Source organism: Heterodontus francisci, chromosome 2, assembly GCF_036365525.1.
Source record: "Heterodontus francisci isolate sHetFra1 chromosome 2, sHetFra1.hap1, whole genome shotgun sequence".
Classification (NCBI taxonomy): Eukaryota; Metazoa; Chordata; class Chondrichthyes; order Heterodontiformes; family Heterodontidae; genus Heterodontus; species Heterodontus francisci.
Genome location: NC_090372.1, coordinates 195,423,374 through 195,440,218, shown reverse-complemented (window position 1 = coordinate 195,440,218; position 16,845 = coordinate 195,423,374). Strand labels below are relative to the sequence as shown.

The window sequence follows — 16,845 nt, the reverse complement described above, 5'->3', positions numbered from 1 at the left end:
CACATTTTCTGTTTTCACTTCAGTTTAGCTTACCTTTGTCTGAACCATCATTGGTCTCTGATCTCTCAAATGTTCCAGGGTAGCAGCTATATCAATCTCCTTAGCACCTGCAAAACAAACGACAAACTGCAGTGACGTCAAAGTGCAGCACCATTCCTGCAAAGGCTGTCAATCTCACTGGATCGGATTCTGCTCCTTCTCAAATTCAAGATTAGTTTTCACTCAAAAGACTGGAAATCACTGGCCAAATACGTGCTTTAGATAATCCAGTGTTTGTTATTAGAATTTCAATGAATTATGATGGTGGGCATTGCTATGTCCACATAAACTCCAGTCCCACAACCAATGTGGTTGGCCCTCCAAAGCGGCCAAGCAAGCAGCACACTGTTATCACCAGGGGAGGCGGTAGCCTGGTGGTATTGTCACTGGACTAGTAACCCAGAGACCCAGGTATTTCTCTGGGGACATGGGTTCAAATCCCACCACAGCAGAAGGTGGAACTTGAAATCAATTATTAAATCTGGAATTAAAAGCTAGTCTAATGATGGCCATGAAACTATTGTCGATTGTTGTAAAAACCCATCTGGTTCACTAATGTCCTTTAGGGAAGGAAATCAGCTGTCCTTACCTGGTCTGGCCTACATGTTTCTCCAGACCCACAGCAATGTGATTGACTCTGAAATGGCCGAGCAAGCCACTCAGTTGTATCTAACCACTACAAAGTCAATAAAAAGGAATGAAACTGGACGGACCACCCAGCATCGACCAAGGCACCGGAAACGACAACGGCAAACCCAGCTCTGTCGACCCTGCAAAGTCCTCCTTACTAACATCTGGGGGCTTGTGCCAAAGTTGGGAGAGCTGTCCCACACACTAGTCAAGCAACAGCCTGACATAGTCATACTCATGGAATCATAACTTACAATGTCCCAGACACTGCCATCACTATCCCCGGGTAAGTCCTGTACCACCGGCAGGACAAACCCACCAGAGATGGCGGGACAGTGGTAAACAGTAGGGAGGGAATTGCCCTGGGAGTCCTCAAAATCGACTGGACCCCATGAAGTCTCATGGCATCAGATCAAATATGGACAAGGAAACCTCCTGCTGATTACCACCTACCGCCCTTCCTCAGCTGATGAGTCAGTACTCCTCCATGTTGAACAGCACTTGGAGGAAGCACTGAGGGTGGCGAGGGCACAAAATGTACTCTGGGTGGGGACTTCAATGTCCATCACCAAGAGTGGCTCGGTAGCACCACTACTGACCGAGTCCTAAAGGACATATCTGCTAGACTGGGTATGCGACAGATGGTGAGGGAACCAACAAGAGGGGAAAACATACTTGACCTCGTCCTCACCAATCTGCCTGCCACATATGCATCTGTCCATGATAGTATTGGTAGGAGTGACCACTGCACAGTGCTTGTGGAGACGAAGTCCCGCCTTCACATTGAGGATACCCTCCATCGTGTTGTGTGGCACGACCACCGTGCTAAATGGGATAGATTTCGAACAGATCTTGCAATGCAAAACTGGGCATCCATGAGGCGCTGTGGGCCATCAGCAGCAGCAGAATGGTATTCAACCACAATCTGTAGCCTCATGACCCGGCATATCCCCCACTCTACCATAACCATCAAGCCAGGAGACCAACCCTGGTTCAGTGAAGAGGGCATGCCAGGAGCAGCACCAGGCATACCTCAAAATGAAGTGTCAACCTGGTGAAGCTACAACACAGGACTATCTGCGTGCCAAACTGCGTAAGCTCTGCAGTCCTGCCACATCCAGCCGTGAATGGTGGTGGACAATTAAACAACTAACTGGAGGAGGTGGCTCCACAAATATTGCCATCCTCAATGATGGGGGAGCCCAGCACATCAGTGAGAAAGAAAAGGCTGAAGCATTTGCAACAATCTTCAGCCAGAAGTGCCGAGCTGATGATCCATCTCGGCCTCCTCCTGAAGTCCCCAGCATCACAGATGCCAGACTTCAGCCAATTCGATTCACTCCACGTGATATCAAGAAACGACTGAAGGCACTGGATACTGCAAAAGCTATGGGCCCTGTCAATATTCCGGAAATAGCACTGAAGACCTGTGCTCCAGAACTTGCCGCGCCCCTATGCAAGCTGTTCCAGTACAGCTACAACACTGGCATCTACCCTGCAATGTGGAAAATTGCCCAGGTATGTCCTGCAGACATAAAGTCCAACCCGGCCAATTACCGCCCTATCAGCCTACTCTCAATCATCAGTAAAGTGATGGAAGCTGTCATCAACAGTGTCATCAAGGGGCACTTGCTTAGCAACAACATGCTCAGTGACACTCAGTTTGGGTTCCGCCAGGGCCACTCAGCTCCTGAACTCATTGCAGCCTTGGTTCAAAAATGGACAAAAGAGCTGAACTCAAGAGGTGAGGTGAGAGTGACTGCCCTTGACATTAAGGCAGCATTTGACCGAATACGGCATCAAGGAGCCCCAGCAAAACTGAGGTCAATGGGAATCGGGGGGAAACCCTCCGCTGGCTGGAGTCATACCTAGTGCAAAGGAAGATGGTTATGGTTGTTAGAGGTCAATCATCTGAGCTCCAGGACATCACTGCAGGAGATCCTCAGGGTAGTGTCCGAGGCCCAACCATCTTCAGCTGCTTCATCAATGACTTCCTTCAATCATTAGGTCAGAAGTGGGGATGTTCGCTGATGATTGCACAATGTTCAGCACCATTCGTGACTCCTCAGATACTGAAACAGTCCATGTAGAAATGCAGCATGACCTGGACAATATCCAGGCTTGGGCTGATAAGTGGCAAGTAACATTCGCTCCACACAAGTGCCAGGCAATGACCATCTCCAACAAGAGAGAATCTAACCATCTCCCCTTGACATTCAACGGCATTACCATCGCTGAATCCCCCACTATCAAAATCTCGGGGCTACCATTGACCAGAAACTGAACTGGAGTAGCCATATAAATACTGTGGCTACAAGAGCAGGTCAGAGGCTAGGAATCCTGAGGCGAGTAACTCACCTCCTGACTCCCCAAAGCCTGTCCACCATCTACAAGGCACAAGTCAGGAGTGTGATGGAATACTCTCCACTTGCCTGGATGAGTGTAGCTCCGACAACACTCAAGAAGCTCAACACCATCCAGGACAAAGCTGCCCACTTGATTGGCACCCCATCTACAAACATTCACTCCCTCCATCACCGACACACAGTGGCAGCAGTGTGTACCATCTACAAGATGCACTGCAGCAATGCACCAAGGTTCCTTAGACAGCACCTTCCAAACCTGTGACCTCTACCAACTAGAAGGACAAGGGCAGCAAATGCATGGGAACACCACCACCTGCAAGTTCCCCTCCAAGTCACACACCATCCTGACTTGGAACTGTATCGCCGTTCCTTCACTGTCGCTGGGTCAAAATCCTGGAACTCCCTTCCTAACAGCATTGTGGGTATACCTACCCCAAATGGACTGCAGCGGTTCAAGAAGGCAGTTCACCACCACCTTCTCAAGGGCAATTAGGGATGGACAATAAATGCTGGCCTGGCCAGCGATGCCCACATCCCTTGAATGAATAAAAAAAAAATCTCCTTCGGGATGGGCATTAAATACCAGGCTTGCCAGCGATACCCCACATCCTGAGAATGCTTTCCTTTAAACTTTAGTCCTAGGCGTTCAAAATGTTGTCCTTCCAAACTTGCATTACTTAAGGAGTTTTTTGAGCTGTACAGCCCTTGAAATAGTGAAATTTGTCACTGGGTGGTGGGAGTAGTTTGAAGCAATAAATTAAGAGCATTGTATAGTTTTATGTGTGATTTCCCCCCCCCACCTCCCAAACAATGTATGAGTGCCAATAAGCCTAACAATCCTGGATAATCCTGGCAGTAAATTACTGAAAAAAATGAGAAGCATGCTTGCTTTATACAACAGCTCTTTGAATGAGGCAGACCATGTAGGAAGAGTTAGATTCTGGTGTTGAGTCCATTGTTGTGCAAACTGCAGCCAATCTATTAGGAGAACCACTAATGCTGCATTCCAAGAGCTTCACATTGATGGTGATTAATCAATAATTATTAGTGTTACAGTAATCGCATTGTTGAATCCCTAAAGCCTCCTTCTCAACTCATGTCCTATTACCTTTTTGTTCTAATTGTTGCCCAAATCACATATTAATGAAAACCTGAATGGGAATAACTCACTGAGCATTTACCTAATTACTGCAAATATATCAGTTATCTCTTCTTCGGTCATTTAAAAAAAAACTACACTTTACATAAATATTCATTAAAAATAAACTTCCTGCCCTGGTGGTGTGTGTTTTGCCGGCTGTGCAAGTTCCGAGCATTGTGCACTTAACTGCCCTCATAGCATTTCTGTTAAGTTGAAAATGGTCGGTATTTTCAGTGACAGAATAGAGGGTGTTAAGATCCCACGCTGCAGTCTTTGAGAGATTCAGCCATGTGACCTGAATAAATACAAATACATTAACAGTTTCTGGGTCATTATGCCAAGGCAAAGAGTGTGCAAGTGGCAAGTCAAGGACTGATAAACACATTTTATTTGTGGTTGCCAATGTGAGTGATGTTTCAGACATCCAAAGACTGATTTTAATTCCCGGTGGGAGTTGTGCATGCTAGGGATGGGGTTAGGGGAGGAGGCGGTCAGCAAACCATCTGGTCCTCCGCAGGGGAAGGCCAGGGAGATATGAACTACTGAGCTTTGTCTACGTAGGCCCCTTGTCACTCTCCCAACCGACCCAGTGGGAAGCAGTAGCTAACTGGTGAGTGGGAGGGGGTTTTTGGGTGGCAGGAAGGTGCTGAAGAATGTTTCCAGCACTCAAGTAAGTTTACTGGGGGATGGGGGGGGGGGGCATCACTGTTTGGGGAAGGAGACAGAATCTCTAGTCAGGGGTGAGCCAAGGTTTCCTTGTGGGGCCCAGAGGAGCATTCACTAACAATCAAATTAATTTTTCTGAGGCTTTTAGGCACCAGGTTGTCACTGTAAATCCTGACTATCTTCAAGTTACCAGAAATGTCATGAGGGCAAGTAATGTGCGGAACTTGCACAGCAGGTTGTATTTGCCATAATCAGGAAGGACTGGTGCAGAGGGGTAAGCTGTCCATTTTAACTGCTTGCCCGCCTATCCGGCCGGATTCGATCGGGTATGCAGGGTCAAAAGTCAGTCCTCTAGCGTCAATAAAGCACTTGGACATCATGAAAGGTATAGTAATACTTGCAGAATAAACCTCCCTCCACTCAGGAACTTACTGAGTCAGAGCAACATTTCTATTTTCTACGCTTGTTATTACTGTGCCCTCTCTGAGCGAAATTGTCAATTTAGTGCCAGCTTTGTGCTGCGAAGGAATGTAAACCAGAAACTGGACTGAGACTCTCCCAACTCATTCCACATAGGAATCACATAGCCAGGAGACCTCCAATGCAACTGTATAAGCTGAATTTGAGCCCAGGTCTCCCAGAGGTGCAAATGACCCTGAAACATTTGAATTTAAAAGCAAAAAACCTCATCAACAAATAATAAGTGTGGTAGTGCTTCTATCGCTTCTGAATCTGGACTTCCAAAGCTCCAAATAGAAGGTAATGAACAGTTGATCAGTACATTTGATGGTTGGACCATATCTTGTTCATATTTTTAGAGCACTTAAGACACGCTGCCATTCTGTGATTGCAGTTTCTGTGTTCTACAGCGGATGCCGCATTTTATACCCTCAGGGGCATTGCTAAAGTACGCAGATTAAAAGGAGTGAATCTCTTGGATTCAAGATAAGGGAGACCAAATATCCTATCTAATTCATCCTTTCATTAAAACACTATGATTTCCCTAATATAGCATCTAACTGCTCAAGAGATTCTCCCTCCAAGGCCCTGTCCAGAAGACCATTCCAGGTGTTGGCCCCCTTTCTTTCACATTTTCTTAAGACAGAGGAGTCCAAGACTTTTTCTACCTTTTCAATATCAACTTGCATTATCTCGTAACTTTAACACAGACAATGATCCCAGGTGTTTCACAGATACATGAGGAAATCCCATAATGCACTCCTCTGATAGTTAGCTGCGGGGGGGAGGGGGAGCATTCTTCATCTAGCGTTACTGGGCTAGCAGAGTTAAGATATAGATCAGATATCTAATCGAATGGAGGATCAAGGGCTGGGCTGACTGGCCTACTCCTCTTCCTATATTTCCGAGCTAGATAGACAGACAAGTTCTTTCCCTTTATGATGTGGGGCATGCTACCAGTGTCTGCTATAATGAATACTTCTTTGTAGTAAATCATCTTGTTTGTTAACTATTTTTATTCACTCTCATTATTCATCCAATACGGGCATTGCTGATTCATTATTTTCTTGTGGTTCCATCATGAGTGTGCCAGCTTGGCTCAGTTAGTATCACTCTTATTTGGTTCAACAACCACACCAAGTCTGAGTAGATACTTTCCCCAGGGAAGCTGCGCTGTTGCCATCCTTTTGATGGAATGTTACGTCAAAGTTGCATTTAACCACTGGAGCCACTATGTGAACAGAAGCGAGTTCTCCTACTACTCTATTAAACAGTATTCCTTCAAAGGGTACCACTACAAAAAAACAGATGAACTGGTCATTTACTGTGTTGCTGCTCATGTTATGTTGCTGCTGCAGAATGGCTGCTGTATTTGTCCACACAACACCAGACATTGCATTTCGGAAATGATTTTGAGATGCTTTGATGATGTGATAAGGTACAAAATAAATACAAACATTTCTTCCTTTTATGAGTACATTATTATTATATGGGTGTGGCAACTATTACTCAGTGGGTAGCACTCTCACCTCTGTGTCAGAAGGTTGTTGGTAAAGTCCCACTCCAGGGACTTGGGGCACAATGGAGGTTAACACTCCAACACAGTAGCTGAGGGAGTGCCGCACTGTTGAAGGTGCCGTCTTTCAAATGAGGCCATTAAACTGAGGCCCCGTCTGCCCTCACAGGTAAAAGGTACCTTAGTACTATTTTGAGAAAGAGGAGGGGAGTCCTGGCCAATATTTAACCCGCAACCAACATCACTAAAACAGATGATCTGGTCATTATAACATTGCTGTTCGTGGAGCTTGTTGTGTGCAAATTGGCTGCTGTGTCTTCTACAACTATCCTTCAAAAAGTAATTCATTGGCTGTAAAGCGCTTTGGGACATCCTGAAGTCAGGAAAGACACTATATAAATGCAATAAAAACAAGAAATGCTGGAAATACTCAGCAGGTCTGGCAGCATCTGTGGAGAGAGAAGCAGAGTTAATGTTTCAGGTCAGTGACCCTTCTTCAGAACTGGCAAATATTAGAAATGTGAAAGGTTATAAGCAAGTAAAGCGGGGGTGGGGCAAGAGATAACAAAGGAGAAGGTGTAGATAGGACAAGGTCACAGAATAGCTGACCAGAAGGTCATGGAGCAAAGGCAAACAATATGTTAATGGTGTGTTGAAAGACAAAGCATTAGTACAGATAGGGTGTTAACGGACTGAAAATCGAACAGCTGCAAGTACAAACATGAAAAAAGACTGTGGGTAAGCAAACTGAACAAACTAAGATGAGATAAAATAAAATAAACACAAAAAAAATTAAAAAAGGAAAAAGAAAATAAAAACTAAAAATGAAAGTAAAATGGGAGGCCCGTCACGCTCTGAAATTATTGAACTCAATGTTCAGTCCAGCAGGCTGTAGTGTACCTAATCGGTAAATGAGATGCTGTTCCTCGAGCTTGCATTGATGTTCACTGGAACACTGCAGCAATCCCAGGACAGAGATGTGAGCATGGGGGAGTGTTGAAATGGCAAGCAACCGGAAGCTCGGGGTCCTGCTTTCGGACTGAGCGCAGGTGTTCCGCAAAGTGGTCACTCAGTCTGCGTTTGGTCTCCCCAATGTAGAGGAGACCACACTGTGAGCAGTGAATACAATATACTACATTGAAAGACGTACAAGTAAATCGTTGCTTCACCTGAAAGGAGTGTTTGGGGCCTGGGATAGTGAGGAGAGAGGAGGTAAATGGGCAGGTATTACACCTCCTGCAATTGCAGGGGAAGGTGCCATGGGAAGGGGATGAGGTGGTGGGGGTAATGGAGGAATGAAACCTTGTCCCCTTCCCATGTCACCTTCCCCTGCAATCGCAGGAGGTGTAATACCTGCACATTTACCTCCTCCTCTGAATCTTGTTTGTTGCATCAGTAGATGCACCTTCTCAATAGCAATAAATGCAGGCCTGGCCAGCGATGCTCACATCCCATGAATGAATAAGGAAAAAGGTAGAGCAGCACCCTATGTGAAACAGGGGTGCAGGCTGAAACCCAGCCTCTCTATGGACCAACCCACTGAGGCAAAGCACTGCACCCAGAGGGCCATCATCATTTTTACTCTTACCATGTTCACTGTATTGAGAATCATAGGGCTGGATTCTCCCGGTTGGGTCGCGATGCCGATGTCGGGCTCAATTCAGGTCGGGAACCCGGACAGGCCGTGGCAGGACATTGGGCGGCTTCCCAGAAGCCCAGTCCAATTAAGGACGGCGGGCGGACCAGGTAAGCGGGAAGCCCAATCCAAGGGTCTACAGCGATGTCAGGTCGGAAGCCCCATCAGGAGAGATGGGCAAAGCCGAGGCAGGCAGGTGGGGGCAAGGGCGCCTCAGTTGCCTGCAGAGAAGTCAATAAATAAAGAGGCCCAAAGCTGGTCGGGGTGGAGGCAATACCCCTCCACTGGAGTAGCGATTGATGAGGTTGTGGCCTTTGATCCCCGTGGACCCCGTCAGTGGGTCTCTGGCTCCGATGGCCACCTGGCCTGCTGCCAGGAAGCTGCCTCCAATGAGCTGCTGGCCTCCGCACATGGTGGTGGTGGGGTGTCACTCCCACAGTGTGAAAATACCAGCACCGTCGCAAAATAGCCTCTAAGTGGGGTCTCAATTGCCTTAATTGGCCACCAGCCTCCATGAAGAGAGCAGCCAATCCTGGTCCCCATCCGTCCCTGGGAAATTCAATAAAAGCGAGAAGGTGATGGGGAGCTGTCTCAATGTGGCCTTGCTAAATTTTCCTGGCCCTCCTGCCTCCAACCCCATCTCATTAGGGCAGGGAAATTTCAGCCTATAGGATCATGCAATATGGAAGGAGGCTGTTCAGCCTGCCATGCCACTGCTGGCTCTTTGAAAGAGTTATCCTATTAGTCCCACTGCCCCTGTTCTTTCTCACTATCCCTGCACACTTTTGCCCCTACAAGTATCTATCCAATTCCCATTTGAAAGTTAGGACTGAATCTGCACCCACAGCATTTTAGGCAGTGCATTTCAGAGCATTCTTGCATTTAACAGTAAGCATTTAATAGGATGAAGCAGCTGGAATACCTTAAAATGCAGTATAATTAATTATAATGTTTTATATGTTTTTTCAAAAAAAACTTTGCTAAGCAAAATACTTGATGCCAGAAAATATATCACAGTATTAACATGGAGTGGCTTTTAGACAACATGAATGGCTGACACAAAGAGTCTTGACAGAACTCACATTTCTGCAAAAATCAAATCCAATTATTAGATCTAAGGCAGTGACTCCTGAACACTTATATTTTAGCTGTAAGGATTAGCAGACTAGCTTCGCGGGTCACTGATGGCAAAATTCCACCAGAGGAGCCTGATGCAATGTTTGTTCGAGCAGTTTCCTGCTAAATTGGGAATGTTTTCTCCATTGGCCAAACTTTATCCTGAACAATGAACCCAAGCAAACTTCCTGCTACTAGAAGTCAGTGCACGTCCTGTTGAGTGGAAATTAAAAGCTTAGAAATTCATTGACGCCATGCCAATGATACAGACATGGTACCTGAGCATTCAATATGCCATCGGGCGCGTCATATAGGCTAAAGAATGGGATCCAGGACCCACACCTGATACAGGCCCTTTGCATTTCCCTCTTTTAGAAACTCCTTCCCGAAGCAGGGCAGCAGTGAATACAGCTGGTTCCAGCCCTGGTCCAAATGTGGCCTAACCTGTCATCCTTAAAAGGACTGCTGGCGGCCACCACTGAAAAAAGGATGTTTTGTAAAGTAATACTTGCCACAGCCGGGATCGCTTCCTGACGAAGGTGTCAGGTGTCCGCAGCAGGCTTCTGCAGCTTACCAGTCCAATTTCGATCAAGCCTCAGACCTACCTGTTCATTCCCGGTGCCTAATTCACACTAGCAGGTCTGCGCTGACTAATTTCCGATCACTGAGGTATTACCATGATAAATTCCAAGAGGAAATAAAACGCTTACAAAATGCAAACTATTCATTTTAATTGGACTAATTTACAGGGATGGTATATCTGTTGAGGGGCTTCAGTGGAGAATTTGGGGTTGTTCTCCTTGGAGAAGAGAATGTTGAGAGGAGATTTGGTAGAGCTGTTCAAAATCATGAGAGGTCTAGACTTCATCGATAGAGAGAAATTGTTCCCATTGGCGGAAAGATCGAGCACTCGAGGACACCGAGTTAAGGTGGCTGGCAAAAGAAGATTGGCAAAAGAACATGAGGAAAAACTTTTTTATGCAGCAAGTGGTTAGGATCTGGAATGCACTGGTGGAGGTAGATTCAACTGTGGCTTTCAAAGTTGGGTAAACACCTGAAGAGAAAAAATTTGCAGGGCTGGGAGGATAGGGCAGGGGAGTGGGACTAGCTGAGATACTCTTGCAGAGAGCTGGCACAGATATGATGGGCTGAATGGTCTCCTTCTGTGCTGGAAGCATCTTGAACCTGCCTCCACCACACTCACAGAATCACAGAATAATACAGTGCAGAAGAGGCCCGTCGGCCCATCAAGTCTGCCCCGATGCATTAAAACACCTGACCTGTCTACCTAATCCCATTTGCCAGCACTTGGCCCAAAGCCTTGAATGTTATGACGTGCCAAGTGCTCAAGTACTTTTTAAAGGATGTGAGGCAACCTGCCTCTACCACCCTCCCAGGCAGGGCATTCCAGACCGTCACCACCCTCTGGGTAAAAAAGTTCTTCCTCAAATCCCCCTTAAACCTCACCTTAAACTTGTGACCCCTCGTCACTGACCCTTCAACTAAGGGGAACAGCTGCTCCCTATCCACCCTGTCCATGCCCCTCATAATCTTGTACACCTCGATCAGGTCACCCCTCAGTCTTCTCTGCTCCAGTGAAAACAACCCAAGCCTATCCAACCTCTCTTCATAGCTTAAATGTTCCATCCCAGGCAACATCCTGGTGAATCGTCTCTGCACCCCCTCCAATGCAATCACATCCTTCCTATAATGTGGCGACCAGAATTGCACACAGTACTCCAACTGTGGCCTTACCAAAGTTCTATACAACTCCAACATGACCTCCCTGCTTTTGTAATCTATGCCTCGATTGATAAAGGCAAGTGTCCCATATGCCTTTTTCACCACCCTATTAACCTGCCCTCCTGCCTTCAGGGATCTATGGACAAACACGCCAAGGTCCCTTTGTTCCTCGGAACTTCCCAGTGTCAGGCCATTCATTAGAATTAGAATATTATATTACAGCGCAGTACAGGCCCTTCGGCCCTCGATGTTGCGCCGATCATCTGACCTACACTATTCCATTTACATCCATATGTCTATCCAATGACCACTTAAATGCCCTTAAAGTTGGCGAGTCTACTACTGTTGCAGGCAGGGCGTTCCACGCCCCTACTACTCTCTGCGTAAAGAAACTACCTCTGACATCTGTCCTATATCTTTCACCCCTCAACTTAAAGCTATGTCCCCTCGTGTTTGCCATCCTCATCCGAGGAAAAAGACTCTCACTATCCACCCTATCTAACCCTCTGATTATCTTGTATGTCTCTATTAAGTCACCTCTCCTCCTCCTTCTCTCTAACGAAAACAACACCAAGTCCCTCAGCCTTTCCTCGTAAGACCTTCCTTCCATACCAGGCAACATCCTAGTAAATCTCCTCTGCACCCTTTCCAAAGCTTCGACATCCTTCCTATAATGCGGTGACCAGAACTGCACGCAATACTCCAGGTGCGGCCTCACCAGAGTTTTGTACAGCTGCATCATGACCCCGTGGCTCTGAAACTCGATCCCCCTACTAATAAAGGCTAACACACCATATGCCTTCTTAACAGCCCTATTAACCTGGGTAGCAACTTTCAGGGATTTATGTACCTGGATACCAAGATCTCTCTGCTCATCTACACTACCAAGAATCTTCCCATTAGCCCAGTACTCTGCATTGCTGTTACTCCTTCCAAAGTGAATCACCTCACACTTCTCCGCATTAAACTCCATTTGCCATCTCTCAGCCCAGCTCTGCAGCCTATCTATGTCCCTCTGTACCCTACAACACCCTTCGACACTATCCACAACTCCACCGACCTTCGTGTCATCCGCAAATTTACTAACCCACCCTTCTACACCCTCATCCAGGTCGTTTATAAAAATGACAAACAGCAGTGGCCCCAAAACAGAACCTTGCGGTACACCACTAGTAACTAAACTCCAGGATGAACATTTGCCATCAACCACCACCCTCTGTCTTCTTTCAGCTAGCCAATTTCTGATCCAAAGCTCTAAATCACCTTCAACCCCATACTTGCGTATTTTCTGCAATAGCCTACCGTGGGGAACCTTATCAAACGCCTTACTGAAATCCATATACACCACATCCACGGCTTTACCCTCATCCACCTGTTTGGTCACCTTCTCGAAAAACTCAATAAGGTTTGTGAGGCACGACCTACCTTGTCATGTCACATTACTCCTTCCAAAGTGTATCACCTCACACTTTTCAGCGTTAAATTCCATCTGCCACTTTTCTGCCCATTTGACCATCCCGTCTATATCTTCCTGTAACCTAAGACACTCCACCTCACTGTTAACCACTTGGCCAATCTTTGTGTCATCCACAAACTTACTGATCCTTCCCTCCACTTAGTCATCTATGTCATTTATATAAATGACAAACAATAGGGGACCCAGCACAGACTCTCAGGCAGTGCATTTCAGATCTTAACCACTTGCTGTGTGAAAAAGTTTTTCCTCATTTCTCCATTTCTTCTTTTGCCAATTACCTTAAATCTGTGCCCTCTTGTTTTCGATCCTTCCACCAATCGCAACAGTTTTTCTCTATCTACTCTGTCCAGACCCCTCTTGATTTTGAATACCTCCATTAAATCTCCTCAACCTTCTCTTCAAGAAAAACAGTCCCAACTTCTTCAATCTATCCATGTAACTGAATTTCCTCATCCCTGGACTCACATGATCCACCTGGACCACTTCATTCCCAAGAACCAGGTCTAGCTGTGTCTCCTTTCTTGTTGGACTGGAAACTGGACTGGATTTTGTGCAGCTGGTGGAGCTCCCGGCGCCAGGCAAAAAACGTGGTGGGAACCCCGCTTCTGCCTTTTCGAGCCCCCTCTGGCACAATCCTCTGTTGTTCAGAAGCGAAGTTTCCGTCGCTGGGATCTCCATTCCTTTGAAGGTGGGGATCCTGACTCCAAGAGCTGCCGGCCTATCACAGATCCTCGTTGATCCCCGTCTTTAAAGAGATGGAGATCCCAGCGCCAGAAACTTTGCTTCCGGAACAATGGAGGATCACGCTGGTGGAGGCTTGAAAAGGCAGAGGAGGCACCCCTCCCGCCATTGGTTAAATCCCAGCGGCGGGGGGTGGGGGTGAAGAGGCCCTTAAGTGGCCATTAATACACCACTTAAGGGCCTCAATTGGCCTCTGGGCAGAAAGGCCGTCGTTGGCCTATCCTGCCCCCGGCAAAATCACTTGGTGACGGTGAGGCGACGGGCCCTCCATGCCTCCGCCTCCCATCGCGATTCTATAGGCTTCATCCCCCACCTCCGACCCTGGCTCGGGGGGGCCCATAAAATCCAGCCCAGACTGCTGTAGAAAATTATCCAGAACACACTCTAGGAACTCTTGCCCCTCTCTGCCCTTTACATTGCTACTATCTCAGTCTATATTCGGATAATTAAAGTCCTCTATTATAGCCACTCTATAATTCCTGCACCTCTCTGTAATTTTCTCGCAAATTTATTCCTCTACATCTTTCCCACTAATTGGTGGCCTACAGACTACATCGAGCAATGTAATTACACCTTTTTTATTCCACAGCTCCAGCCAAATATATTCTGTCCTTCACCTTCCAGGACATCCTCTATCTCTAGCACTGCAATATTCTCCTCAATCAACACTTCCACCCTTTTCCTTCCTTTCCTATCTTTCCTGAACACCTTGCATCCAGGAATATTTAACACCCAGTCCTGCCCTTTTTTGAGCCTACAACATCATACTTCCACATGGCTACCTGCACCTGCAGCTCACCAACCTTATTTGCCACGCCCTGCACAGTCACATACATGCACAGTAACCCTAATTTAGACTTTATTACTTCCCTTCTTACTCTGACCCCACCTAATACTTTACTATTTCCTACTGTTGGGCAATATGTCTCTCCCAATTCTCTGTGCACCTTGGTGTTCCTCTCTTGTACTATCTCCTGGTTCCCATGCCCCTGCCAAGTTAGTTTAAAACCTCCCCAATAGCACTAGCAAATTGCCCCGCAAAGAATTTTGCCCCAGCTGTGCTGAGGTGCAATCCGTCTGGCCTGTACAGGTCCCATCTCCTCCAGAACTGGTCCCAGTGTCCCAGGAATCTAAAGCCCTCCCTACTGCACCAGCTTTCCAGCCATGCATTCATCTGCTCTATCCTCCTATTTCTATAGCACTTGCGCATTGACCTCAAAGTTGGGTGTGCGCCTCCAGGCCCCAAAGGAAAGCTTAGGCCTCCTCTGCTGCAGACTTCCCACTCTTTCCGAATGTGAGATCCATCCACCCTCTACAAGGCAACCCCCTGAAATCAATCCCACCACTTACCTGTATTGGTGAGTGACCTTCACACCATGAGGCTTCTACTGCCTCCTCCTGACTTAAAGGGATTTAGAGGAAGCTCAGGAGTTAAAATGGCTTGGCCATCATCTCACCATGCTACCCACCCACTCAAAACCCACTCAGAATTAAAATTGAGACCAAAGTCTGAACATAAACATTTTTGATCCTAAAAGCAGGCGAACCATAACTTTAACACTTAATTTCCCAAACGATCAAATTAAATATTTTTTAATTAGGATGCTTCCTTCATCTCTATAACCCCATGTTCATATCAGCAGGTTCAGGATTTGATTTTTTGTGGTCTATGCACTGCCATTACCCCTCTTGACCCTTCCCTCATTGTTATTATTTCTTTTAGATCAAACGTTGATCGTGCTTGGTTTATCTACATAACTACTCTTTTACTCTGTAACAGACATTGCGTTCTTTGATCTAAAATATTTAACTTGTCTTGCCTTCTGTCCTACTTAGTCCTTTGCCAGCGTGAAAGCTGCAGAAATTTCCACTTTCTTTGCAGCTGCCCTGGGTTTAATTACAGATCTTAAGCTCCCCTGTTTTTGTTACAGAAACTACAAGGTTAAAAGAGTTATTCCCTTATGTTCGTCTGCAACGACAAGCTTCTCAGACCAAATGTTTGTCAACATAAATTTATACTTTCAGCCTCAGTGCTCTCTTCACTATTAATATCGTTCCTACAGTGTTAGTAAAGCAAAGGTCATTCTCAATGTCCCACACTTGTGCATCACAATCTTTTGTTAAAAAAGAAATGGCAAGAGAGATTTAGGTGTCCACAACTTCAGCTTTTGATCAGTAGATGAACACTAGATCTTTTCTTATGCCTCAAACCTTTTTAACCTAGACAATTAGAGTCTTGGCCTTAGAAACCAGGCAGATTTCTTTCAACACAAAGTCTTTGCTTGCCTCTTCAGTATGACAGCCTGGGAAAGACCCAGTTCAGCAGGGGGTTTAGATGCTCATTCTGCCCTTTGATCTTTCCATTCAAAGAAGTGACAAACCTTCAGGTCAGAGGGTTTCAAACCATATACACGACAGGCAAAAGGAGAGGAGGTCAATGGTGAAATAGCAGGGTGGGGGGTAGGGTGACCAATTTGGAGAAATCTTTCTTCATTCCTTCTGCCTAGTTTCACATGACTTCCTTTGCGTTTTGCAAGTACTAACCCCATGCTTTGAAATGTAGTTTGACATTGTATGGTATATTGAGGTAAATAAATGACATTCTATGTACCACCTAAAAATAAAGTCAACGCCATTCTGCAAAACCGTTTTAAGGCGCAAGAACCACAAGAATCTCAAGATGCTAACTCATTTTCCAAACAAGTGTAATGCCGGAGACATTTCTTTCCTATCCTCATAAAGTAACAGCCTCAACAATATACTTATATAGCTCCTTTCATGACCTCAGGATGTCCCAAAGTGCTTTATAGCCAATGAAGTGTAGTCGCCGTGGAGAAATGCAGATTCCACAAACAGCAATATGGTAATGACCAGATAATCTGTTTGAGTGATGTTGGTTTGAGAGATAAATATTGGGCAGTACACCACAAGAGCCACCGGCTCATTTTCGAATAGTACCGAGGGACCTTTTACATCCTCCTGAGAGGGCAGGTGGGGCCTCAGTTTATCACTTGGGGTGACTTTTCCTGTAGATGACCTTGTTTTTTCAGTCAGCATTTTAACTAACTAAGCCTCAGCTGCCACGTTATGTACAGCCAATCGGTCACCATCTAAAGGAGAAAGATGGGTTAATGTATCAGGTGGACTCTTCAGCAGGACCTGATTGGATCTGGTAAAGTGTGTACCTGGAACATGTCAACCTTATTTGACCATTTCTTTGTTCTGTTCATCTCTTGGGAGAGTCCAACCTCTGAGCACCACTCTTTCACTTTTCCATTTGTAGTTGGGTGCCGGTCTCTGTAAGCTTGCTGGGCA

General features: G+C 46.1%; 1 protein-coding gene across 3 annotated transcripts in view; it reads right to left on the bottom strand.

Moving 5' to 3' along the window:
- The window catches only part of ptprn2 (protein tyrosine phosphatase receptor type N2), a 1,372,445-nt gene that overhangs the window by 17,775 nt on the left and 1,337,825 nt on the right, over window positions 1-16,845 (bottom strand). For all 3 annotated transcript variants that reach the window (XR_010969405.1, XM_068015003.1, XM_068015004.1), the window contains one exon: window positions 34-107. Coding sequence is in view for 2 of the 3 variants with exons in the window: in XM_068015003.1 (XP_067871104.1) it covers window positions 34-107 (74 nt within the window). In the remaining variant the exon portion in view is untranslated. The remainder of the gene's footprint in view (window positions 1-33; window positions 108-16,845) is intronic.